The sequence below is a fragment of the Myotis myotis genome, unplaced genomic scaffold, assembly GCF_014108235.1.
Source record: "Myotis myotis isolate mMyoMyo1 unplaced genomic scaffold, mMyoMyo1.p scaffold_m19_p_14, whole genome shotgun sequence".
Classification (NCBI taxonomy): domain Eukaryota; kingdom Metazoa; phylum Chordata; class Mammalia; order Chiroptera; family Vespertilionidae; genus Myotis; species Myotis myotis.
This window is the reverse complement of record NW_023416318.1, coordinates 25,679,161-25,707,155: the sequence shown is the minus strand read 5'-3', so window position 1 is coordinate 25,707,155 and position 27,995 is coordinate 25,679,161. Positions and strand designations below refer to the sequence as shown.

General features: G+C 39.8%; 2 protein-coding genes across 11 annotated transcripts in view; one reads left to right on the top strand and one right to left on the bottom strand.

Moving 5' to 3' along the window:
• ASB3 (ankyrin repeat and SOCS box containing 3) overlaps positions 1-27,992 on the bottom strand; it is a 78,554-nt gene extending 50,562 nt beyond the window's left edge. For 6 of the 9 annotated variants that reach the window (XM_036334582.1, XM_036334583.1, XM_036334587.1 and 3 more), the window contains exons 1-2: positions 7,793-8,045; positions 1,496-1,654 (exon numbers count right to left, since the gene is read on the bottom strand). In XM_036334582.1, the coding sequence (XP_036190475.1) occupies positions 1,496-1,654; positions 7,793-7,988 (355 nt within the window). In that variant the 5' untranslated portion in view covers positions 7,989-8,045. Of the gene's footprint in view, positions 1-1,495; positions 1,655-7,792; positions 8,046-15,183; positions 15,323-21,356; positions 21,488-27,833 lie in introns of those variants that run through there. The other 3 variants (XM_036334580.1, XM_036334588.1, XM_036334581.1) reach the window with 3 other exon arrangements.
• CHAC2 (ChaC glutathione specific gamma-glutamylcyclotransferase 2) lies at positions 15,398-21,946 on the top strand. 2 transcript variants are annotated; one of them, XM_036334597.1, is made up of 3 exons: positions 15,420-15,657; positions 19,492-19,527; positions 21,174-21,946. In XM_036334597.1, exons 1-3 carry the CDS (start codon positions 15,523-15,525, stop codon positions 21,555-21,557), a joined length of 555 nt encoding a protein of 184 aa, XP_036190490.1. In that variant the 5' UTR covers positions 15,420-15,522; the 3' UTR covers positions 21,558-21,946. The 2 variants fall into 2 exon arrangements, with proteins under 2 accessions (XP_036190491.1, XP_036190490.1); XM_036334598.1 differs by lacking the exon at positions 19,492-19,527 and having other exon boundaries at positions 15,398-15,657.
• Positions 27,993-27,995: the final 3 nt, after the last annotated feature.

The following is a 27,995-nucleotide window of genomic DNA, read 5'->3' as shown; positions in this document are numbered from 1 at the left end:
AGAAAACTGTGGTACATCTACACGATGGAATACTATGCTGCTCTAAAAAGGAAGGAACTCTTACCATTTGCAACGTCATGGATGGAACTGGAGAGCATTATGCTAAGTGAAATAAGCCAGTCAATGAAGGAAAAATACCACATGATCTCACTCATTCATGGATAATAGAGACCATTATAAACTTTTGAACAATAATAGATACAGAGGCAGAGCTGCCTCAAACAGATTGTCAAACTGCAGCAGGAAGGCCGGGGAGGGTTGCGGGGCAGGAGGTAGGGGGGTAAGAGATCAACTAAAGGACTTGTATGCATGCATATAAGCATAACCAGTGGACATAAGACATTGGGGGGTAGGGGAGGCTAGGGGACTGTCTAGGGCGGGGGGATAAAATGGACACATATGTAATACCCTTTGTAATACTTTAAGCAATAAAAAATAAAAAAAAAAAAGAAAAGAAAAGGAACTAAATGAAATAGAGGCAAGCAGTTTGTCAGATAAATAAAAGTAATGGTTATAAAAGTGTTTGAACAACTTAGCTAGAACTACAAGCAGCTTAGTAATAACATTGTGGAAATTAATGAGAACTACAGCAGCATAAATAAGGCAGAAACCATCAATACGAATCAAGCAGAAATGAAGAATGACATAGCTGAAATGAAAAAATAGCCTGAAAGGAATCATCTAGTAGACTCGTAGAACTGAAGGACTGAATCAGTGAATTAGAAGACAAGGTAAGAAAAAAACACCCATTCAATTGGGAAAAAAATTAAAGTGTGAGAGACAAATGGGGCTTTGAGACAACATGAAATGTAACAACATTTGCATCATGGGGTTTCAGAAGAAGAAGAATCTGAATAAGGAATAGAGAACCTTTTTGAAGAAATAATGCCAGAAAATTTTCCTAACCTGGTGAAGAGAAAGTCACTCAACTTTAGGAAACACAGAGAGTCCCAAACAAGATGAACCCCAAAAGACCCACACCTAAGCACATAATAATTAAAATGGCAAACATTAAAGACGAAAAAAGAATTTTAAAGGCTGCAAGAGAGAGACAGAAAGGTATTTGCAAAGGAGCTCAATGAGATTTCCAGCTGATTTCTCAATAAAAACACTTTATGCCGGAAGGAAGTGGCATGACGTATACAAAATAATAAAAAGTAAGAGACTGAATTCAAGACTATGATTTCAGCAAAGATACCATTCAAAATTAAAGGTGAAATAAAGTGATTTGCAGACAAAAAAAAAAATATATTTTTATTGATTTCAGAGAGAAAGGGAGAATGAGAGAGAGATAAAAACATTAATGATGAGAGAAAATCAACCGGCTGCCTCCTGCACATCCCACACTAAGAATTGAGTCTGCAACCTGGCATGTGCCCTGACCTCCTGGTTCAAAGATCAACACTCAAGCCATGCTAACAGGCTTAAACTTAGTTTCTTTAGAAAAATAATTGAAATAAAAAGTTGCGTCTGTACCACAAATAGCATATCTCACCTAAAAACAGTGGCGTGGTTTCCTCTAACGTAGTTGCATTAGGATCTGCCCCAGCTTCTAAAAGAATCTGTACGATCTTCCAATGTCCTCGACGTGCAGCAAAATGTAATGCAGAGAAGCCCTCAAAAGTCTTTCTCCTAATGTAGTCTTCGGATGAATCTATGAAAAAATAAAAAACCATCACCTAGAAGATATCAATTCTATTTCTTGGAATTAAAAAGCAAAAAATCTCCAATAAATATTAAAACAACTAGAGGTCCAGTGCACGAGATTCGTGCACTCAGCGGGTTCCCTCAGCCCAGCCTGTGCCCTTTTGCAGTCTGGGAGCCCTCAGGGATGTCCGACTGCCATGGAGGCAGGAGAGGCTCCTGCCACTGCTGCTGTGCTCGCCAGCCATGAGCCAGGCTTCTGATTGAGCAGTGCTCCCCCAGTGGGAGTGCACTGACCACCAGGGGGCAGCTCCTGCATTGTGCGTCTGCCACCTGGTGGTCAATGCTCGTCATAGCAATCAGTCGTTCTGTTCTTTGGTTGATTTGCATATTAGCCTTTTATTATATAGGATTATAGATGGGAGGGCTCATAGTTTAAAACTCTTCTAAAAGAGTCAAAACAAGTTTTACAGGGGCCATAGTGTAAACAGGTCTCTGGTATTCTTTACACATAACTTTGGCCCACTCACTCATTTTCTCATCTTTAATTTTTGATGGGTAAAGGAAAGAGAGTGGCAGGAGTTGAAAGGTAACCTAAATGCAAAATCTGGAGCGGATACACTGAAGATTTGCTTAAGCAAGATTTACTGAAGTATTAATAAATTTGATTTTTTTATTTCTAAATTTCCATGAGAGAAATGATCTCATCTCTATTACTTCCTAGCTATTCAAATAGTAACATTGAGGTAATTTAAAACATTCCACCGAAGCAGTGGGAAAAACTTTAATTCAAAAAGATATATGCATCCTATGTTCACTGCAGCATATTTACAATAGCCAAGGTATGGAAACAACCCAAGTGTCACTGGTGGATGAATGGACAATGAAGATGTGGCAGTATGTGCGCACGCGCGCGCACACACACACACACACACACACACACACAATGTAATACTATGCAGCCATAAAAAAGAAGAAATGTTGTCATTTGTGACAACATGAATGGACTTTCACGGTATTATGCTAAATGAAATAACAGAGACACCATACAATTTTACTTACAAGTGAAATCTTAAAAACAAAATAAATGAACAAACAAAACAACAAAACATACACACAAAAAACTTATGAATACAAAGAACAGATTACTGGTTGCCAGAGGGGAGAGGGATTTGGGATGGGCAAAACAGGTGAAAGAGACCAAGGGGGATAAATTTCCAGTTATAAAATAAGTAAGTCATAGGAATGGAATGCAAAATACAAAACATAAAAAAAACAAACTCCTTTTCTAACCTAAGACTACAGTCTAATAGTTAATGAAGATTGAATTTCCAAAATAAAATGCACTCCAACCGGGCTGGCGTGGCTCAGTGGTTGAGCATCAATCTATGAACCAGGAGGTCATGGTTCAATTCCCACTCAGGGCACATGCCCAGGTTGCAGGCTCAATCCCCAGTGGAGGCAGCCAATCAATAATTCTCTCTCATCATTGATGTTTTTATCTCTCTCTCCCTCTCCCTTCTTCTCTGAAATCAATAAAAATTGTTTTTGTTTTAATTTTTTAAATGAGCCCGCAGTGTCTTGTAGATCCAGAAAATTTTAAAGTGCTAAAAAAATGGAGTTATGTCAAACAAACACAGGAGCCAGTATGAAAGAGCACTCAATGATCAAGGTAAAATAATATGTGCAAAAAAATTCAATTACATTATATTGGATTGTCACCCAATGTATAAAATAAATATTCATGAGTCCATGCATATGTAAATGACTGAATAAATGGAAGAGAAGATATATCCAAATATTAGAAATTTTCCAAATAAATTATTTAAATTCTCCCCCTAAAGGAAAGGTGTTTAATTCCCACCTCAGTGAGGACCAACTTTAGTGATGTGCACACACACACCCACATCTTAAGAAAGAGAAATGAAACCTCCTGTGCAATTATCTATGGAGTAAAGAAAAGGCACTTCTCACTCAGGATGAGAAACAGTAAAGGCAGTTTACTACTACTAAATTGAGATATTAAAATAATAAATATATATATATATATATATATATATATATATATATATATATATATATGCTACTAGTATTTAGCTACCTCTAAAACCACTGGGCCAGGAAAGTAACATGACTTAGGAAAGGCAATGGATTTGGAATTGGAAGACTGGCTGCACTTCCAATGCTGCCATTAAAATTTGGATTTCCCTTTGGGTAAATTACTTAAACTCTCTGAGCATGGTCCCTTAAGAATCAAACAGGGTAAAATAGCTGGTCCAACCCTGAAAGAGATTCAGTAGAATTTCAGTATTTATGTACTATCCCAGTTGTTACAAATTTGGAAAAGTCTTCAAAATACCATTTTAGGAACATTTTCAGGACCAAATATAAACTGGTTTTGGAGGTTCCGATGACCAACTGCCCTCCTTCATTGATATGTGGAGACCAAAGAGACTTTATCTGGTACTGAACCATGAACCACCACCCTCTCACTCTCTTCCTTTCCCTACAAGAGGGATTCTTAGAAAAAATGACTCATAGCCTCTATTTCCTTCTCATTGAAAGGCCAAAGCAGTTTCTGCTTCTATTCTCCTTACTGAAATTGTAAATGGTAAGGTCATTAAATATTTCCTAATAGAAAAACCCAAAGGGCACTTAAGTTCTTTTATGACAACTCATGAGTTCTTTTTTGGCTGCACTTTGAGGACTGGGGCCATGTCAGCTGGTCCAATGCCAGCCACTGACCCCTGTGCCAAAATGACAAGGTATTCACAGCCCTGTTTCCTGAGACAAAGTGTCCTTTTACTTATAAACAATAAACTTGCTTACTTGTTTAAATGATAGGTGGTAGGTTTTCATTTTGTTTTCTGCAAACCCCTAAGAGGGAAAGCAAAACCACATGGTTTTAAGTAGAGGTTAAATCTTTAGGTAGAGATTAACAGGGGTAAAATATTAAGATCAAAACCTTATCTCGCCAGTTGAAACACAATTTAATGAAGCCAAATACATTTAAGATGTGCCAATCACAAAGGGTGATAGATAAATGTCAATTTCAGATAGATTTGTAGTCAAGCACTTTGCACAATGTACATCATTTCATTATGTTTTATTTAGAAAACATTAGATATAAAACAATTTCCACAAGGAATTTCATGTGCAAAATTCTTAGACACTGTTTAAGACATTTCATCATGTATTTAAGATAAAGGGGAAAAGTGAATGAAAAGGAAGAGATCTGAATGCATTACAAAGAAATTAAATACAACTTAAAAATTAAAATCTAGGATAAAAGTAAAATATCTGAAACACATATAACAGCAAAGACAATCCAGAATATATAAAAATCTCTTTAAGGTGCCTCGTTAGCGCTGTAGGTAGCGCGTCAGTCTCATAAAAATCTCTTTAAATATATGGCATGCCTAAACTTCCAAAGAGAAAGCCTGCTTGAAAATACAGTCACCATAGAGAAAAGCAGGGGTGAAAGAAAGGGAGACCTGGAGGCCTAACGACGTCATTCTGAGTACTAGCATCCAGCAATGCCTGCACAGACCTACCACGCAGGCTTAACATTTACATGAGCTACTCTACTGCATTCCCTTCTATTGTGTAAACTAGTTTAAACTTAGGTTCTGATTAATATTGCAGATAATTTAGTAATATCTACCAACATTTTAACTTTGAACACTTCTTGCATTAGCAACTTCACTTCTAAACTCCATCATACAGAAATGCTCACCCCTGTGCACAAAGATAGATGACAGATAGATAGGTAGATAGATAGATAGATAGATAGATAGATAGATAGATAGATAGATAGATAGATAGATAGATAGATACAGATGATAGATACATGAAGCACCACTTATAATAGCAAACTTTTAGAAAACAAACAAAATGTCCATTAACAGGAGAATGATTAAATATTACACATCTACACTATGAAACACCATAAAACAATGCTTTTACTCAGAATGAAATGGGGAACTACTGCACAGCTTTGAGAAGAGAGATATGGTCTGACATAATACTAAGAAACCCTGCGATAATACTAAGACTAGACTGTGGAAGGATGGGGAAGAAGCACGGGCTGAACAGATTTGTTAGGATGCCAGTGCAGCAATCCTGGCAAGAGATCATGTGACCAAGGTATTAATGGTTATGGCAATGGTTAGAAATGGTGTGACTGTCTGTATACATTCAGATATTTACATACACAACATACACACATACGCACACGTGCACACACACACACACACACACACACAGATTTGCTAACTGGGAGAGGTATAAGAAAAAGGAAGGACTTAGGGATGGCCCATAGTTTCTGGCCTGAGCTGAAATGATGGAGTTTTTCTATCTTACAGATGAAGAATCTGAACCACTCAGAGATTTAAAAACCTGTCCAAGGTCACACCAATAAAATGGAGGAGTCAGGAAAACCCAGGTCCATGTGAACACAACTCTTAACCACTATGCTACGCTGCTTTGTTTATCTAAGGATCGTTAGTATCTGTTATCATGGTCAATATGAAAGCATATTTTCTTAACATGAACTAATAAAAAATACTAAGAATTAGATGATATATTTGCCAAATTAAAATATTTGTTAGTGATATGCTATAATTAATTACAAAACTTTAAGTGACCTTTAGTCAGCAAATGGTTTAATACTGAGTGACATGATGAACTGCAGCTAAAGAGTTTTACGGCCCTCCAAGATAATAAGCTTCTTGAAATCTCATTATCTACGACACCAAACTTCCAACACAGAAAAATAAAGACAAGCAAATTTGTTATTTGTACTAACACTTTAAACAAAGCAAAGTGAAAAATACATACATATGCATATTAAATTTCTATATTCTTCTCCAACTTGAATGAGAAGACCAAGATTCTTGGACTAGTTTCTGGATCTAAATTAAAGACAGTAAAGCAAAACCTTTCTAATCATTTCAGACTCTTCCATTCTTTTTGTGTATGCCTGAGCACCTTCATAACTGTAGTGAATCTATAAAAGGTACATTTTGGGAATCTCTGCCAGTTTACTAATATTAGATGAAGTTCAAGGAAGAAGAAATTATATAAGACACTTTTTACAGGGGACAAGAGAATTATCCTATACTAGAGCCCTGGTGCACAAAATTCGTGCACTTGAGGGTCCCTCAGCCCGGCCTGCGCCTTCTCGCAGTCTGGGAGCCCTCGGGGGATGTCCGACTGCCACGGAGGTGAAAGAGGCTCCCACCACCACCGCTGCACTCACCAGCTGTGAGCCCGGCTTCTGGCTGAGCTCGCTGCCCCTTAGCGCTGCCTGATGTTGGGGAGATCACAGTATATCAGGGAATGGGCTTTTTGACAAGAAAAAAATATTCAAATTCATGCCTTCATGAGTGTCAGAATTTTCCACTAAGGCTAGTTTACTGAGCTCTTCACTCAGTAATGTGCTAGCAAATGTGTATCTGCCTCAGGAAGGGGAAAAATGCCTGGTTATATCACTGGTTTGTAGCACTGGCTGATTTCTGTGGTGTAAAAACTCCCACATAGCTGGTGTTCAGTTACAAGCATGAAGTCAACTAATACAGACTTGTAGTAGCACATGATTGCTCTCTGTCTTATGACTCTGTTTTATTTATTTTTTTACAATACTTTTCCCTTTTGCTATTATCTGTTTAGGTATTTATTGACTGTTTTCCTGACAGGAATATAAGCACCATAAAGGCAAGGATCTTGTCCATCCTGTTCTCTGTGTCTCAGCAAATACAAAGGCAAAGTAATTGGAAAGATTCCCAAACTTAAGGAAACTGTAAAGTATAAAAAAGAAAGAATAATTCAAGCAAAATACTAACACCATCAATATCAGTAACACTGCTCCTTTTGTTTGGGGAAAAAAAGAAAAACGATGACCAGAACTACCAAATGCTTAAACATAGCATTTGTGCTCAGACAATAAACAATGGGCCCGGCACAGACACTACCAAATAAAGGACAACATTTACAACCCACAGCAGGCAATCTTATCATCCTTAACAATGCACAGGCAGTTATTTTATGGCTATAAAAAGGGAAACAAATAAGCCATATATTACCATTGGTTTATGTCTTATTAATCCAGCTTGCAGGGCCCCCTTCCCATACCTTGAATTTACCTTACCTGCGTTAATTAACATCCGTAAACATTCTATAGAGTTGTGATAAGCTGCTTCATGAATTGGCATCCATCCCCTATTATCAGCAACATCAACGCTCCGTCCCTTTTTGAGCAGTTTTCTTAAGACTTGAACATTGCCTTCCCTGGCAGCAAGTCCAACCGTAGAGCATGTGTCAGAGTAAGCCTCTGAAAAATCCATTCTTTTGACCAGTCTACAAAACAAGGCAGGAAGAAAATACTAGTGTCAATAAAACACTGAACTCCAAGAGATTAGCAGATCGAAGTGGACCTGTCTAACATCCCTCACATGAGGGCTGAGGAAGAGTCTGAGATGGAGAAAGAGACCTGTCAAGCCAGAGCCTCTGCTGGTCTAACCCAGGAAGTCTCTCTGATGAATTGAGATTCCTTGGAATATTCTTATTATAGATAGCAAGGGAATTTTAAGTGTTCTATCATTCCTTCTCTGGAAATGTTGCCTGAGCAGCTCCTTCCTGCAGGCTTCTACACCTACTCATACACCCATTAAAATGTACTCACTAGAACACTGTTGATGAGAGAGAGACAGCTAAACACCTCCAGTTAATCCCAAATGCATACAGAGATGGCCATTTAGTGACCAGCAATGCTCAGCCTCAAGAATCCTATATAATAAAAGGCTAATATGCAAATTGTCTCCTAAGGAATTTGACCGGGAAACTGGGAGTTTGATCGCTCGCTATGACATGCACTGACCACCAGGGGACAGCGTGGAACATGGTGGGCGACCTGCACTGCGGCGGGGCGGCATGGTGTTGAGGGAGCGAGGGAAGGAAGGTGGAAGGCCCTGATCGACAGCCAGGCCTACGGACACTACCTGTGCATGAATTTCATTCACTGAGCCTCTAGTTAATTTATAATCTTCTATAGCTAAAAGCTAAACCCAAAAAGGTTAAAAAAGAAGTAAAGAACATTGAAAAGAACAAAGTAGGTAAATCTACTTTTCCTACCACAGGCAGTCCTTTGCAGAAGGGGCTAGAACACTCAGGTTCTCTTTCTTTGATAAAACAGTGCCACTAACTGAATATATTAAGATGCATTAAAAGCATTAAAAAAAGATGAGTTCACCTTTCCTACACAAGCCCAGAAATTTCTTCACAGCATTATTGCCCTTTTCCTCATCATCTACCTTCAAAGTTCATTTCAAGTCAATGCCCAATATAGTTCTCAATACATAACTCTCACAAAGACAATTTCTTGTTTGTCACCCTATGAGGTGGGTTGGGCTAAGATTCAGAATTCTCAGGGGACTATCTCCTAAGGCAGTGACGGCGAACCTTTTGAGCTCGGCATGTCAGCATTTTGAAAAACCCTAACTTAACTCTGGTGCCTTGTCACATAGAGAAATTTTTTTATATTTGCAACCATAGCAAAACAAAGACTTATATTTTTGATATTTATTTTATATATTTAAATGCCATTTAACAAAGAAAAATCAACCAAAAAAAAGAGTTCGCATGTCACCTCTGACACGCGTGTCATAGGTTCGCCATCACTGTCCTTAGGGATAGTCCCTCTCAGTAACATTCTGATCCCATCTTTCCTCTTAGTTTTGCTAATGATATTGGGGGATAATTCAGGAAATACCAACAACGTGTCTAGTCTGATACACGTGAAAAACTTTCTAGAACCACATAAATAATTTATCCAGAAAAGAAAGATTTGAGGAAAGAGGTTAAAAGAAACCACACAATATTTCTGATATTAAATCTAAACTTATACATGGTCACATCTACACTAATAAAAGAGAAACATGGTAATTGGTGTATGACCGCTACCCTTCTCATTGGCTAATCAGCGAGATATGCAAATTAACTGTCAGCCAAGATGGCGGCCGGCAGCCAGGCAGCTTGAAACTAACATGAGGCTTGCTTGCTTCAGTGACGGAGGAAACCAATGTTCCCCGCCTGCGCTGCAGGCCTCTGAGCCTGCAATTTAAGAAACTCTGTAACAAATACCGCCGGACTTCAGCCAGCAGGATTGCAACATTGTAAGCAAAGGCCAGAAACCTACTTTCAGCAGCGGAGGCCTAAGAGCTGGAGCCAAGCCTCAAAGCTAAAGCTGGCCCAGAATAAAAAAAAAAAAAGAAAAAAAGGAGCGGTTGGGAGCTTCAGTCACCCCCAGCCTGAAAACAGCCCTCAGCTCCTCACCCAGACTGGCCAGGCACCCCAGTGGGGACCCCCACCCTGAAGGGTGTGTGACCAGCTGCAAACAGCCATCATCCCCTCACCCAGGCTGGCCAGGCACCTGAGTGGGGACCCCCACCCTGATCCAGGACACCCTTCAGGGAAAACCAGCCAGCCCCCACCCGTGCACCAGGCCTCTACCCTATATAGTAAAAGGGTAATATGCTTCCCAGCACCGGGATCAGCGGAGCCGCGAGGATTTCCGGCACCGGGATCAGCGTGACAGGGGGCAGCGCCCAAACCCCCTGATCGCCCTGCGGCTCTGTGTGTGACAGGGTGCGGCACCCCAACCCCCCCCCCCGCCCCCCACGGGCCCTGCTCTGTGTGTGACAGGGTAGAGACATAACCTCCCCATCGGCCCTGCCCTGAGTGTGAGAGTGGCGGCGCCCCAACCCCGATCGGCCCTGCTCTGTGGGTGATAGAGGGCGGTGCCCCACCCCCTGATGGGCCCTGCTCTGTGCGTGACAGGATGGCGCCGCAACCTCCCCATCGACCCTGCCTTGAGTGTGACAGGGGACGGTGCCCCAACCCCCCAATCGGCCCTACCCTGAGCATGACTGAGGGTGGCATCACAACCTCCCAATCTCCCTGCTCTGTGCATGACAGGGGGCGGCGCCCCAAATCCCCAATCGGCCCTGCTCTGAGCCCGACCAGGGGCTGCACCTAGGGATTGGGCCTGCCCTCTGCCACCCGGGAGCAGGCCTAAGCCAGCAGGTCATTATCTCCCGAGGGGTCCCAGACTGCGAGAGGGCACAGGCCGGGCTGAGGGACCCCCCTCTCCACCCCCCCGAGTGCACAAATTTTTGTGCACCGGGCCTCTAGTTTAAATATAAAGCTGTAACTGCACAAATTGATTCTACAATGAGCCAAATAGCTAAGGTTAGCTATGGATGAATTTGATCAGGTCAACGGGCCCATTACTAGGAAAGTGAAGATATTTATTACAGAATATCTAATTACTCAGTTAACAGTTATTTACTGAGCACCAACTAGATGATTAACAATGTGGAGGATATAAAGATGATACAGACACAGATTCTACCTCAAATTATGTACAGTTACATAGAAATGATAAATACATGCGATTCTAAATAAAAAGCAGAAAGTGCCATAAGAGAAGTACAGATAAAGAGCCATAGTACTCAAAGAAGGGAGAACTACTCCAACTTGGTGAGGGATATAAGCTGGGCCTTAAAAGAAAGATGGGGAGGATTTGACAATAGGCAGAAGCAAAGACATAACAAAGCTTAGAGAAATGAACAATCGAGGTTGAATAAAGGACAGTAAATAAGAGAAACAATTATTTCACTTTGTAAGGAGGATTAGGTAAACAAAGAACAGTAGAAAAATGAGGTTATAGAAGTAACTGAAGCCAAAACTGTGGAGACTTTGGAATATTAAGCTATACTTTTTTTAACTATGTTAATTTCTAGCCAAGGCCATTACATCCAAGTTACACACACACACACACACACACACACACACACACATTTTAGGGCAATTGATAAGTATATTCATCTAATGCAGCCGTGGGCAAACTATGGCCCGTGGGCCGGATCCGGCCCATTTGAAATGAATAAAACTAAAAAAAAAAAAAGACCGTACCCTTTTATGTAATGATGTTTACTTTGAATTTATATTAGTTCACACAAACACTCCATCCATGCTTTTGTTCCAGCCCTCCGGTCCAGTTTAAGAACCCATTGTGGCCCTCGAGTCAAAAAGTTTGCCCACCCCTGATCTAATGCAAGAAAAAACATTTTGATGTAGGTCTCTCGTAGCAGTATGTTTATGGATTCATCTCCTAGGGCAAAGAGGACTACATCAAAATAAAAAGTTTCTGCACATCAAAAGAAACCATCAAGAAAACAAAAAGAGAGCCCATTGTATGGGAGAACATATTTGGTGATGATACATCTGATAAAGGGTTAATACCTAAAATATATAAGGAACTCATACAAATTAACAGAAAGAAGACAAACAATCCAATTAAATAATGGGCAAACGCCTTAGCTGTTTGGCTCAGTGGATAGTGTTGGTCCTCGGACTGAAGGGTCCTGGGTTCAATTCCAGTCAAGGGTATGTACCTCCATTGCAGGCTCGATCCCTGGCCCTGGTCAGAATGTGTGCAAGAGGCAACCAATCACTCTCTCTCTCTCTCTCTCTCTCTCTCTCTCTCTCTCTCTCTCTTTCCCTCCCTTCCACTCTCTCTAAAACTCAATGAAAAAATATCCTTGGGTGAGGATTAAAAAAAATGGGCAAAGGACCGAGACACTTCTCCAAAGTGGACATACAGATGGCCAAGAGACATATGAAAAAATGCTCAAAGTCACTGATCGTTAGAGAGATGCAAATTAAAATGACAATGAGGTATCACCTCACACCTGTCAGAATGGCTACAATCAACAAATCAACAAATGACAAGTGCTGGCGAGAATGTAGAAAAAAGGGAACCCTAGTAAACTGCTGCTGGGAGTGCAGACTGGTGTAGCCACCATGGAAAACAACATGGAGTTTCCTCAAAAAATTAAATATGGACCTGCCAAGTGACCCAATGATCCCACTTCTAGGAAACCCAAAATACCAATCAGAAAGAATGTATGCACCCCTATGTTCATAGCAGCACAATTTACAATAGCTAAAATATGGAAACAGTCCAAGTGCCCATCAGTAGATGAGTGCATAAAAAAGTTGTGTTGCATTTATATTATGCAGCAGTAAAAAAGAAGAATCTCTTACCCTTTGAGACAGCATGGAGGGGCCTGAAGAGTAATATTATGCAGCAGTAAAAAAAAAGAATCTCTTACCCTTTGAGACAGCGTGGAGGTACCTTAAGAGTATTATGCTAAGCAAAATAAGTCAGTCAGAGAAAGACAAGTATCACATGATCTCACTCATATGTGGAATCTAAGTAACAAAATAAACTGATGAACAGAGTGGATCCAGAGACATGGAAGCATGGAACAGAGTGCGGAATCACAGAGGGAAGATGGGGGAAGGGAGGGGGTGGAGGTAATCAACCAAGGACCTTGTATACATATAGTATGACCCATGAACACAGACAAGGGGGTGGTACGGGCCTGGGGTGGGGGGCAGGGTAGTCTGGAGGGATTCAATGGGGGGAAAAGGGGGCATATGTAATACTTTCCACAATAAAGAATTATTTTTTTAAAAATTTCGATGTGGGAAAACCACATACAGACACAAACAAGAACACTACTCCAGCCAAGCCAGTGTAGCTCAGTGGTTGAATGTCGACTCATGAACCAGGAGGTCACAGTTCCATTGCAGTCAGGGCACATGCCCAGGTTGCAGGCTCAATCCCCATTAGGGGGCGTGTAGGAGGCAGCCAATCAATGATTCTCTTTCATCATTGATGTTTCTATCTCTCTCCCTCTCCCTTCCTCTCTCTGAAATCAATAAAAACATTATTTTTTTTTAATCTCAGAGGAAAGGTGGGGGTGGGAGAGGTGGGGAGAAATTAACCAGGGAACTTATATGCATATATGCATAGCCCATGGACACAAATAATAATGTGGTGAGGGCATGGGAAGGGTGGGTAGGAGGTGAGGGGGTCAATGGGAAAAAAGGGGGGGAGGGACATCTATAATACTTTCAACAGTAAAGATAATTTTTAAAAAAAAAGAACACTGCTTCAAAGACATTAAAAACAGAATTTGAGTAAAAAAGGTATGCATCTTTTTCCAAATTTTACTCACTTTTCTCATATTTAGGACGTTAATGGATCCAGATTATAGGCAATAATTTGAAAAACTATCTTTGAGATTCTTATGGGAAGGAGAGTCAAAAGTAATGTACTATATAATAGCAGGATCATTCCCTTCAACCCTTATACCAATTAGTTAACATGAATAAACTGTTTATGGTCTCCTTTTATACAAATCTGCTTATGTTCTAGGCCAAAAGAGAACACAAAAAAAATCACATGTGATGTATAAACCTCTGGATCCTGCTTGGTGGAAAAAAATAGCTACAAAAGCAATGTGAGATAATTAAGGAAATTTGAACATGGAATAGATATTTAATGATTTGATGATTATTATTGTTAATGTTCTTAGATGTAATAATGAAGTTGTTGTTATTAGGAAAATGTATTTTTATAAGTAACAGTGAAAAATCATAACACGTACTAGTATAACTTACCCTAAATGTTTCAGATTAAAAAGTATATACAGAGAAAAAAGAAATAAAACATCTGTAGCAAATGTTAATTATTAGATTCACACAGAGGAAATATGAATGGTTATTGTACTCCTTTTTATCCCCTCCAACTTTTCTGTATGTTTGAAATTTTTTAAAAATGTTGGAGGGTGGAGGGGAACTAACCATCCCAGGCAATGTGAAACTACAACATGGAGAAAATATAAAAAGACTTGGTTATTCTTAAACTCAGCTTTTCTTTGTAGCAGTTTCCTACTGATTTCTTAAGAGCAGAAATAACTCTTTGAACCTGGGTGTTTAGCATTTTTAATAAAGCTAAAGACCATGAAATAGAAATCCTCAAGAAAGAACAATCATTTGGTAAGGCTTTTGTTTTCACATACTGAAACACAGCTGTGGTAGTCCAAGTGAGCTTCCTATACAGTACTTTCAAACAGTAGCTCTCACCAGCAGATCGTAACACTTTTTAGGATCCTTGACCTGTTGGAAAAACTCATGAAAGATATAAAGTTTCTCCTCAGAAAAATACCCGAAGACCCCAAATTTTGTATAGTTTCAGGAGGTTCCGCAGATAGTTTCCAAAGCCTGTACCTGAGCTGAGAACCTTTGCCTACTCTTTTCTGAGCTGCTCAGAATACTAAAGACGAATAAGGCCGTTTTCGCATAAAATTTAAATATATAAGCAAATTTCACTGCATTAATAATAGCTCTTTCACAAGCATATAAATTCTGTGATAAATTTCCTGCTTCTATTTGAAAGGTAATTTTTAAAGGTGTAAAGTCGAATATGGATTACATTCTCAGTTTGCACTTTTCTGGCTGCTGTTAAATGAGCAGAAATCCCGTTTTCAAAGTGGAACAAAATGTCTTTCTACGTGCCAACTGCTATACACATAAATCTTTCTGAGTATCTAAACCACACCGGCCAGGACTCCTGCCCTTTCCATTCTCCTTAACCAGCCCCGTTCGAAAAAAGTACACAGTTCCAACCTGAGAGGCACATATCCCAGAAAGGATTGTGGGTATTGTAGTCCTCTGCACACGCGCACCAGAGGAAGGTCAAGGTAAATACCAGAGGCTGAAGGAGAATCTTGTTTAGCATACAGAAGGTCCACGCTTCTTGCTTACCCTAAGCAAGGAAATAAAATAACAATGACCGAAATAGAGCCAGAAAACGCACCTCGAACTTCAAGTCCCAGTATGCTTTGCGCCACCAACCAGGGATTGCGGCTATCAGCGCCTGCGCCCAGCGCAGCCGGTAACGCGTCCGGCAAGCCGCAATCCAAACCCGTTCTGCCTCCACAGCCGCCGCCGAGGTGCTGGCGAAAAATGTGGGTTTTTGGTTACGGGTCCCTGATCTGGAAGGTGGACTTCCCCTATCAGGACAAGCTGGTCGGACGCATCACAGGCTACAGCCGGCGTTTCTGGCAAGGCAGCACAGACCACCGCGGAGTCCCGGGCAAGGTAAGCCCCTCGCCGTCCCCCAAACTTACGGTCCCCGGAGCGCTGCTCCCCACCTGCTGGCCCACCACGCGGGACCCACACCGCAACGCTTCCCAGGCCAAGCTTGTGGGTTAGGGATCATGCTGTCCCGTCTGTGCTTCTTCCTCTGCCACCTGCCTCCAACCTCTCCCAAACCTAGGGTACTCCCTCCGAAGCGGCTGGTGGTTAGTTTCGAGAGCTGGCGAGAAACAGGGCACAAGCACCCAGGCTCGCACAAGGCTGACGTGCTGGCAGGGGGCCCCTATCTTGGCAACCTCTGCCCCCAAAAAAGGCGGGAAGATCAATCTTTGAGTCACCACGGAGTTGAAATACTAAAATCAACTTGGAAATTCAGCTTTCTGGCCATTAAATTTGTTGGCATTTCTGCATTTTGGCAGACTTTCATTGGTTTGAATTTTAACGTATATGTTATTTCTGGGGTTTCTTTGTATCTATCCAAAGATTTATTGTATGACACCTAAGGTCATAGAACTCGTTTCCAAAATTACTTTGGGTTATTAAGGAACTTAGATCACTTTGATTAGACGTTAAATGAGTTCCCGGTTAGTTATTTGAGTAACTCAGTATCCATTAATATATCAGCATTATTTTAATGTTTCTGGATGGTTCTTCTCTAAAGTATAAATGTGAAATGTAAATTCTTTGATCTGTTTTTCAGTCAGTCATGCACTCATCTCATATTTGTACAGAAAAATAGTAGCAGTTCACTGCTTATGGAAATCAACCTTCTGCTGGTTGAAAACAACTAATCCAAAAGGAACACTGAATTTGAGTAACAGTGTGGATAACTTGAACACTTGTTTTAATTAACCTCCTAACTTTTGGAAGAGCACAAAAATTCTTATTGCTTATATTTTCTTTAAAATACTCTGAAAGTTGTAGTAGCTTGATTACCACTTTTCTTCTTTTTATTTTTATTGTTGATACTGTTACAGATGTCCCATTTCCTCCCCTTTGCCGCCATCATCACACTGTTGTCTGTGTCTGTAGGTTATGCATATATGTTCTTTGACTAATCCCTTCTCCTTGCATCCTGTTCCCCTTCTCTTCTCCCTTCTCCCTCTGACAGCTGTCAGTCCGTTCCATGTATCCATGCCTGTTTCTAATTTGTCCCTCAGTTTATTTTGTTCACAATAAGTGAGATCGTATGGTATTTGTCTTTCTCTAAGTGGCTTATTTCACATAACATAATCTGATAAATACATAATAAAATACTCTGAAAGTTGTATGAGCTTGATGACAGTTTTTTTTTTTTTTTAAGAAATAAATATTGGCCCAAAAACGTGTTATCTAAAATGTTAGAAATTAGATGCAGAAAGAAATTGGGGTTAATTCCAAAGAAATACTCCTGGAAAGAGGGGCCGAGTGGGGCCCATAGTAGCTTGCACCTGCTAGTAAAGAGACATAGGATTAAAATCACAAAAAGAGCCTGAGTTAGAAGTCATTCTACCTCAACTAGAGTTGGTTAATTAAGAATGTGACTTTAAGGCAGGTGACTTGAAAACAGGAGAGTGACTTAGAGCAAATGCATATTTATAGGCCAACAGAAACTTCATGGCCAAAGTATCACCAAAAGTGTTATAAAACAATATTTAATACTTTAAAGAACTAAGTTAAATAAAATACCTTTAGAGTAGTCAGCTCTAAACACTTAAAATTGCCATTCTGAAGAGAAAAGCCTTAGCCTAGGCTCCAATTTTAAGGACCAAATATTAAATATTTACAAGTAAGCCCAGCAGGTCTTGCTCAGTAGTTGAGCGTGACTTATGAATCAGGAGGTCACAGTTTGATTCCCAGTGAGGGCACGTGCCCAAGTTGAGGACTTGATCCACAGTGGGGGGCATGCAGGAGGCAGCCAATCAATGATTCTCTCTCATCATTGATGTTTCTCTCTCCTTTCTCTGAAATTAAAAATATTTAATAAATATTTACGAATAAGGTTTAATAGCATATTTTACTACTCTAGCCTCAACCAAATGTTTATGTTTGTTACATAACACATTGAGATCTGTACACTGTGAGAAATGTCTGGTAAGAAATTGTCAAGTTAATTCAACATGTTTCTTTAAAAGAAGACAGCCATAAAAGCCAGTATTTCTCTTTTTATTTAAATTTACTAAAAGATAAGGCAGGAAAGTTAGAGGAGGATAATTGCAATTGTCTTTAAAACTGTAATAGTTTTACACCTACTTCTATTTAAATAACCTATCCTAGAAAACTAAAGGAGAGTCTAAGTACTAAGAATTTTTTTAAATGTATTTTTATTGATTTCAGAGCAGAAGGGAGAGGGGGAGAAAGAGATAGAAACATCAATGATGAGAGAGAATCATTGATTGGCTGCCTCCTCCACGCCCCCTACTGGGGATGGATCCCACAACCCAGGCATATGTGCTTGACCAGAATCGAACCCTGGACCCTTCAGTCCATAGGCTGACGCTCTATCCACTGAGCCAGTACCATCTAGGGCAGTACTAAGCATTTTCTAAGTATGCTCTTCTGTTTAAAAAAAAAAAACAAAAAAAAACTAGAAAAACATTATTATTCACTTCACATTTTTCATAACAATGGACACCAACCTTATATAAATATTAACTGTCTGACATGATACAAAAACCTATAGAAGTACCCATCAAATCAAAATAACATAATTGCTATATAGGACTATGATTTTTACAGCAATATGTGCTCCTAGTAAGTCAGTCATCATTCCATATGAAATGTAATATTTTTAAACAAATGTTAGACTTATTTCTACACTAGTGGCCCGGTGCACAGATTCATGCACATTGAAAGGAAATTAATTAGAAGAAATATTTTACTATCAGGCTCCCTCCTCTCTGGTTCCGGGGTGACTCACCCGAGAACCACCGCTGCCAAGTCACCGCAGTTCGGCAGCTGTTGCATTGAGCACCTGGCCCCTGGTGGTCAGTGTGTCATATGTACTGGATGGTCAGATGGTCACTTAGCCTTTTATATAGAGAGAGATTCTGCAAAGTGCTATTTACTTTATGAAATTGTGCTTTCTTTTTGGCTTCACTTAATTTTTTTACTAAGTTTAATCAAGCATCTCATCTATACTAATAAGGTAATATGCAAATTGGTTGGGACACCATCACAGTAACAACTGATCAGCAGGCTGCGTGCGCAGCAGGCATGGGTGGGTGGGGACTTGCAGAGTCGGGGACAGGGGTGGGGCCTCTCCCCCGGCTCTGGCCTACCTCTTTGGGGTGATGGATCGTGGGGCTCCTGCACTGTGACAGGGCACAGGCCAGGCTGGGGGGAATCCCCCCCCCCACCTCGAGTGCATGAATTTCATGCACCAGACCACTAGTTTATATATAAAAAACTGGCCATTTCTCAATCAAATGAAAGATTTATTTAAATGTGAAAATTTTTTCACATCAGAGAAAATTTTAATTTCAAAAAAGAGGAAACATTTTAACGCAAGATAATTGTGAACATTTACTAAATCCCTAACTTTTCTAGAGCAGCCTTAGTACGGGTATGTTTTTTAATATCTCCATTTTAAGTCAACATAATATGTAACTAATATATGCAAGTTGAAGGGAATGGCTTATAAAGGCCAAGATAATATGGATAAAGCAGATTCTCATAATTCACTCTAAAAGTTATAAAACATAAGAGCTTTTTAAAAAAGTGTCTAGTATGAGCAAATGAAGTTTAAATATCCCATGTCAACAATAATTTGCTAATGCTTGGTTAGTTTAATTAAGAGAAAAAAATAATTTGTTTTACTTATTTCGTGTTTTGTTTTTACTTTTTTTAAAAAAACAGCCTGGAAGAGTTGTGACTCTTATTGAAGATCCTGGGGTATAGTATAATTTTTTTTTGTATAGTCTTTAGTTACATAAGTTGTTGAGATGTTTCTCAATTTTAAATTAAATTGTACTGACAATCATTACAATTTCAACTGCACTAGATCTAGAATTCCTTTCTATTTATCTGTTGAAAAAAGTTGGATGCAGAATGCAAGGTACACAACAAAAGAAAAACAAATGGCCTATGGTCTCATTTATTTTTCTTAATGAGTTTGTTGACTGAGAATTTTGTGGTCCTCTTTTACATAAATGGAGCCAGCCCAACTACCATTAAGAATGAAATGGAACCCTAAAAGCTCTCCTCACATTTTCTAGGAGTCTAATACAGGATGTCCCCCCAAAAAATGTATACATACTGTAACAGCTGATAGCTCACTTTTGAAAATGAAATATATTTTAATAAACACTGCCTTTATAATTATTCAAAATGTGTATATACATTTTTGGGGTACACCCTGTATTTTCAGCAAAAACCCCAGGCAGGAATTATTGCTTTCTTTATTGTCTAAATTTATCAATAGCGCAACAAGTTTTTTAACAGGTTTGGAGCACTAGAAAACTTTTATTTACTCAATAGTCCTCTTTCTTAAATATTTTCAGTCATTTTATTGAGGTATAGGTTAAGTTTAATACTGTGAAATTAAAGATTTACCTATGGAAAGGACTTTGACACAAAAATCAACAGCTAGCAACAGCAGATGACTAATGGTAAAATTATGAAATGCTTTCATAATTTATATTAGGAATGGCATCTATAATAAGGCTTTAAACTAGTAACTATAAATCTTAATTAAAGTTAATAAATGGTACTTTGTTTCTAGAGAATGTTAATTCATTCAAGAGGATGCTTAGCAACCTAAAGTTTAATAAAGTTAATAAAGGTGCTCAAACAGATAGAAAATCTGTATTACAAAATGTAAATGTAACATATTACAGATATTTTATTTATAGTAAAAAAATATTAGCAACTAAAATACATTATTTTTACTGACACTTTGTTCATGGGCTCTCTTGACAAAAGAAGTTGTTATGTAGTATTCTCAAAGGAGTAATTTACAAAGGATACTTGAAAGTTTAGGCAGTGAAGAGATGAACAAATAAACTGCTCAGCCCTTAAGTAGTTGATTACTACAGAGCTTTTAAAACCTTATGGGGGAAAAAAGAAACACTCAATATGTAAAAAGTAAGTGATGCTCAGCTCCTAGCACCGCCCCACCCCCAACACTCATATCGAGATAGCCTCTGTGGTAGGCTTCAGGGTGGCGTTAACACTCCATGCAGCAGTTTGAAAACTACTGCCCTACCATCAGTGAAATGCTTATGAATTTAAAGCTTCAGAACCTCAGTTTTAATGACCAAATGAAGACCTGATCTTTTTTCATTTCGGTCTCATCAGATAAAAAACATATTTTCAAAAATTTAAGCAAAGATAAATATCCTGGTGGGCAAGGAAATAATGTTTTCAAACTGAAGAATTTAAAATGATTTCCTTTATGGTTTAGTATGTACCTCTTCGATGTACCAAGTAAACTGCATTGATTTCTAAGAATAAACAAGAAATGTTCTTACATCACAATGTACTTTCACCCGTTTTACCATGTAAATACTAAACAATATATTCTTTTCACTTTTCAATAGGGCTGTGTATGGGGTGTTGCTTACAGACTGCCAGCAGGAAAGGAAGAAGAAGTAAAAGCGTACCTTGACTTCAGAGAGAAAGGAGGCTACAGGACCACAACAGTCATTTTTTATCCAAAAGATCCCACTACAAAACCATTCAATGTGTTGCTATATATTGGAACACATGATAATCCTAATTACCTTGGTCCTGCACCTCTGGAAGATATTGCTGAACAAATCTTTAATGCAGCTGGTCCAAGTGGAAGAAATACAGAATATCTTTTTGAACTTGCAAATTCTATTAGGAATCTTGTGCCAGAAGATGCAGATGAGCATCTTTTCTCTTTGGAAAAATTAGTAAAAGAACGTTTAGAAGGAAAACAGAACCTCGACTGCTTATAAAGACCTAATCATTGACTTTTCCAGAGAAGTAGAACTTTTAGTCTTCAAGAATAGTTGCACTGCACAATGACAATATGATTTGGAAACATATTTAGTTGAAGATCTTATTTATTTTTAATGTTGTAGTCAAGATATCATCAAAATTTATAGTTAATTCCATGTGTCCTGAAACACATATATATTCAAAGTATAGGGTATAGTTAAAGAAAAAATTCAATTGTATATTGAACACTTGATCATGAGAAGTTCTTTAGAAAAATACAAGAAATTTCACAGCTTGTTTTTTAATCAGAGTAAAAATAATTTTGTTCTTTCATATGACAATACTTTTTTGAAGTTGTAGAGAATTAAATAAAAAACCCAATAAATATAATAAGGTATACCTCCAATATATTCCTATGCAATAATTCTGTTACATGGTTTAAAATATACAAGCTGAAAATATGTGTAATTACAAATATATAATAACTAGAGGTCTGGTGCACAAAATTCGTGCATTGAGGGGGGGGTTCCCCTCAGCCCAGTCTGCGCCCTCTCGCAGTCCAGGAGCCCTTGGGGGATGTCCAACTACTGGCTTAGGCCCGCTTGGACATCCCTCTCGCAGTCCGGGAGCCCTCGCTCCTTACCGCCCACCTGCTCGCTGCTCCTTATCACTGCGTGGAGGCGGGAAAGGCTCCAGCCACCGCTGCTGCACTCCCCAGCCATGAGCCCAGCTTCTGGCTGAGCAGCACTCCCCCTGTAGGAGCGCACTGACCACCAGGGGGCAGCTCCTGTGTTGAGCGTCTGCCTCCTGGTGGTCAGTGCACATCATAACAACCAGTTATTCTGGTCATTCCGCCATAACAGTTGCTTAGATTTTTATTATATAGATAAGATTTCAGCTTTGATTAAAAATTTCCTTGTTCAGTTATTAAATAATATCCCTTCCAAATTTAAGGCCCCCAAAATTAGCATGTGTAATATAAAAATTTCCTATGCGTCTCCTTTTTTAAATAAATGCATTTTACTACATGGAAAAAAACTCAGCTAAAAAAGCACAAATAACATAATATAAATCCACTAACAATGTAGTCTGTCATTCACTTTGTATTAATCTTATAGTAAAATGTTTAAAAGATGGGTATTCTAATATTTTAAATTAACAAACATATTAAGTGAAAGTCTGGTGTTTTGATATTTTTTAAAATATATTTTATTGATTTCAGAGAGGGAGGGAGAGGGAAAGAGAGATAGAAACACCAATGATGAGAAAGAACCATTGCCCTGGCCAGCTTGGTTCATTGGATAGAGCATCGGCCTGCGAACTGAAGGGTCCCAGGTTCGATTCCAGCCAAGGGCACCTGCCTGGGTTGTGGGCTCGATCCCCAGTAGGGGGTATGCAGGAGGCAATCAATGATTCTCTCTCATCATTGGTGTTTCTATCTCCCTCTCCCTTCCTCTGAAATCAATAAAGAAATTTAAAAAAAAAGAAAAGAAAGAACCATTGGTCAACTGCCTCCTGCACGCCACCCACTGGGGGTCGAGCCCACAAGCCAGGCATATGCCCTTGGCCGGAATGGAACCTCGGACCTTTCAGGCCACAGGGCGATGCTCTATCCACTGAGCCAAACCAGCTAGGGCAAAAGTTGGTGTTTTTAAGGTCTTTTAGAATTATAAATTTTAAGTAAAAAAAAAAAAATGGCATTGAGTGGATTTTTTAAAATAGTTGTTTCTACTTCTACTCCAGGCCAATCATTTGCTATACAGATTTTTTCCCCTTCTGTCTTGTCACCTAAACAAAGACTTATGCTGAATTAGTGTTGATGGTGCCACTAAGTAGGAAATGTATAATAATAATACACATTATTAATTCATGTAGAATTAGCCTTGATTCAAACTCATGAGATTATTTCTTTCTCAAAAGGATATAGTCTCTCTAAAAATCTTTCAATATGAAAAGAATTTCCGTATCACATTAAATCTGATATGAAACAATAAAAATTCTTTTAACCCAGTCATGACTAATAGTACAGAATAAAAATAAAGCTGTCCTGTGTGATGATTGTGGGAAGCGGGGGAGGAGAGTGAAGGTGCAAGAGGGCTTAGAGGGTAATAAATGGTGATGGAAAAAATAAAAGAAATAAGCTTTCTGGAGGAGACATATAAATAAATATGAAAACAAAAATAAATAAATAAAGCTGCCCTACATAGTAGGAACGGTAATTCTTTTCATGTTTTTCTATTAACACTTTTCTTGGTAATTTACTCAGCTATATAGCTTTTTAAATATTTTCTAACACTTTCAATTTTAGTGTTCCAGAAGGCATTTCATTTGTCCTGTACAAGAAAAGTACTGACATTCACTAATGAATATTGCATAAGGATATACCAGGCAATTACATATGAAAGCATTTTCTCAATAACACCTCTAAACTTGTTCCCAGAGTAACCTGCATACAGTAACACATCTAATAAGTAGCAGAAATCCAGGTTTATTTGACTCAAGCACAAGATCTTTCTACAATATATTTTAAAAACCATCTGAACTTAACCATCTTAACTACCCTGCATTTTTTTCTTTAAGAGGTAAACAAGATTAATGTTTTGTATAATGAAATAGTACATAACTTATGACATAAAGATGCTAGAGTTAATTTTGATATATATAGAGATTCCAACAAATATAATGGGCCTATCCAAGATTCACATGCTGTAGCTCACAATCACATAGGTAAATTCAAAGATCTAGCGGCCTTTTATTTTACAAGATTAGGTCCAAAGGAGTTTGTGACTCCCCAGAGATTCTTCTATCACTTAATACATAACAGAATATTAAGGGGGAGAATTACTTTGTGATCCTCATTTAAATGTCTTTCTAGCTTTCAGTTAGAAATTAGACAAACCCTGGCGAGTGTGGCTCGGTTGGGTGTTGTCCTGTGCACCAAAAGGTTGCTGGTTCAATTCCTGGTCAGGGCATGTGGCTGGGTTGCAAACTAATACCAAATAGGGCGTGTACAGGAGCAGGCGATGGATGTTCCACTCTCACATCAATGTTTCCCTCTCCCTCACCCTTCCTCACTCTCTAAAAATCAATAAAACTCTATTTTTAAAAAGAAGTTAGACAAGAATTATGTGAACATACATGTGGCTTGCCATCAACACCAATAGGGAGGCCCTGTTCCAAAAGGCCCAGGAACAGGGATATTCATTTTCATTGAGATGGAGAGAAACAGAACTAAAGTGGGGAAGTTAAATAGTACTGAATTAGAGAGAAGCTAGGGTTTGGAGCCTCCAAATCAGCAAGAATCATAACAAAGGTACCAATTACCTAGAGCAGCCGTGGGCAAACTATGGCCCGCGGGCCGGATCCGGCCGGTTTGAAATGAATAAAACTAAAAAAAAAAAAGACCGTACCCTTTTATGTAATGATGTTTACTTTGAATTTACATTAGTTCACACAAACACTCCATCCATGCTTTTGTTCCGGCCCTCCGGTCCAGTTTAAGAACCCATTGTGGCCCTCGAGTCAAAAAGTTTGCCCACCCCTGGTATAAACCCTCCATTGAGAGAAGACACCTGTAATATAAATCTCTAATTGAGTGGATTTTTTAAAATAAGTGTTTCTACTCCTACTCCAGGCCAATCTTAAATTTCCTTTTCCCACTCCCAAACAACACATTCACTGTTCAATCTACCAAGAACCATAAATAAGTACCATTTTAAAAATACCACTTCCACACATAAAAGGTTTATCAGCCCAGCCGGTGTGGCTCAGTGGTTGAGTGTCAACCCATACACAAGCAGTCACTGGTATGATTCTCAGTCAGGGCACATGTCCAGGTTGTGGGCTCGATCCCCCTTAGGGGGCATGCAAGAGGTAGGCGATCAATGTTTCTCTCTAATAGATGTTTCTATCTCTCCCTCTCCCTTTTTCTCTAAAATCAGTATCAATAAAAACATATTTATTCTAAAGTTTATCATTTAGGGAAACAAAGACTGTTGTACTGTCAACTTTGAATACTTTAAAGCATGAATGTAATCCATTTCTTTAAGACTGATTTTAAAAGTTTGACCATTGGTTAAACAGCATGCTATTAAACAATGATTGGGTTACCAAAGAGATCGAAGAAGAAATGAAAAGCATTCTGGAATCAAGTGACAATGAAAACACACAACAATCCAAAATCTATGGGACACAGTGAAAGCAGTCCTGAGGAGGAAGTTCATAGCTCTACAGGCCCACCTCAAAAAACAGGAAAAATGGTAATAAATTATCTAACCCTGCAACTTAAAGAATTAGAAAGAGAGCAACAAGAAAAGCCTAGAGTAAGCAGAAGGAAATAATAAAGATCAGAACGGAAATAAACAACAGAGACAAAAAAAAAAAAAAACAGTACAAAAGAAAAATAAAACCTAGTGCTGGTTCTTTGAAAAGATAAACAAGATTGATGAACCTCTACCCAGGCTCACCAAGAAACAAGAGATAGGACCCAAATAAACAAAATCAGAAATGAGAGAAGTAACAACCAGCCCCCCAGACATACAAAGGATGGCAGAAAAATACTATGAACAACTCCAACAAACTGGACAACCTTGACAAAGTGGACACATTCCTAGAAAAATACAAGCTTCCAAAACTCAATCAGAAAGAATCAAGATTTGGAAACAGCCTAAGTGCCCATCAGCAGACGAGTGGATTAGAAAACAGTGGTACATCTACACAATGGAATACTACGCTGCTGTAAAAAAGAAGGAATTCTTGTCATTTGCAACAGCATGGATGGAACTGGAGAACATCATGCTAAGGGAAAGTCGGAGAAAGATAAATATCACATGATCTCACTCATTTGTGGAATATAATGAACAACATAAATTGATGAACAAAAATAGAACCAGAGACACAGAAGCATCCATCAGACTGTCCAACCTATGAGGGAAGGCGAGGGGTGAAGGGGTAAGAGATCAACCAAAGGCCCTAGCAGGTCTGGCTCAGTGGACAGAATGTCAGCCTGTGGACTGAAGGGTCCTAGGTTTGATCCTGGTCAAGGGCATGTGCCCAGGTTGCGGGCTTGATCCCTAAATGGGGGGCATGCGGGAGGCAGCCAATCAATGATTCTCCTCATTGATGTTTCTATATCTCTCCCTCCCTCTCCCTTCCTCTCTAAAATCAATAAAAATATATTTTTTTAAAAAAGAGATCAACTGCCTAACCGGTTTGGCTCAGTGGATAGAGCATCGGCCTGCGACTCAGGGGTCCCAGGTTCGATTCCGGGCAAGGGCATGTACCTTGGTTGTGGGCACATCCCCACTGGGGGGGCGTGCAGGAGGCAGCTGATCGATCTCTCTCATCGATGTTTCTGGCTCTCTATCCCTCTCCCTTCTTCTCTGTAAAAAATCAATAAAATTTTTTTTTTTTTAAAAAAAAAGATCAACCAAAGGACTTGCATGCATGCATACGAGCATAACCAATGGACACAGATGGGGGGAGGAGGAGGGCATGTGGTGGGGGGAAGTGGGGAGGGGCGGCCGGGGAGAGGTCAATGGGGGGAAAAGGAGACTCATGTAATACTTTAAACAATTTAAAGAATGTAAAATAATAATGAGTAAATAAATAACTACTCTTCCTGCTTTGTGATTTGGTTCAAATTTGGGATTGGGGTGGGGGGGGGGGGGGAGAAACAGTCTTCAGCAGATCTAGTAAAAGATTTAGCTTTTCCCACCACCAGAAAGACAATGGCAGGTGCTCTTTGGCTAACGCTGTGTAACCCATCACGTTAGAAATTAAAACAGTGGCATCGTTAAAAGAAAAAAAAGAGGTGTAGGAGACCCAAACTTTGTCTGATTTTAAATGCAGGCAGATGTGTCTTAACCTCATGTGATTCATAACCTCACATTCACTTGGCCCTGAAACCTCACATAAGGAAACTTGGCTTCATTGATAAAAACAACCACCCAACATTTCACCGGCGCTGCGGGACCGAGCAACCTGCCCGCGTTAGTCGGTTCCCGGAGGCCCGCCGCCCACCGCGGAAGAGGCGGGGGGAGCCTCCGCGGGAGGGGCAGCGGCAGAAGCTCGGTGCGGGGACGGGGGAACGAAAAGGGCGGGAGGGGAGAGCAGGCAGGACCACCGTCCCTCCTCCCGTGGCACCGCTTCCAGTTTCCTCGTCCAAGGACCAGAGCCGGGCCCCTCACACGATTCCCGCGCCCGTGCGCGTCAAACTGCTGCCCGCGCTGGACAGCCGCGCGGGAGGGCGGGCGGGCGGGCGGGCGGGCGCGGCCACCGCCTCCCGGACTCACCGGTTCTCTGTGCCTTCACTTCTCCGCCGAAAAGACGGGTCCGAGGCCCGGTCTTCAAGCCTCCCCTCCCCGGGAGGCCGCTGCGTTCGATTCCCCCGCGAAACTGCGGTTGTGGGAAACCACCACAGCCCAGCCGCTATCCCGGCTTCCGTAGCGCCTGCC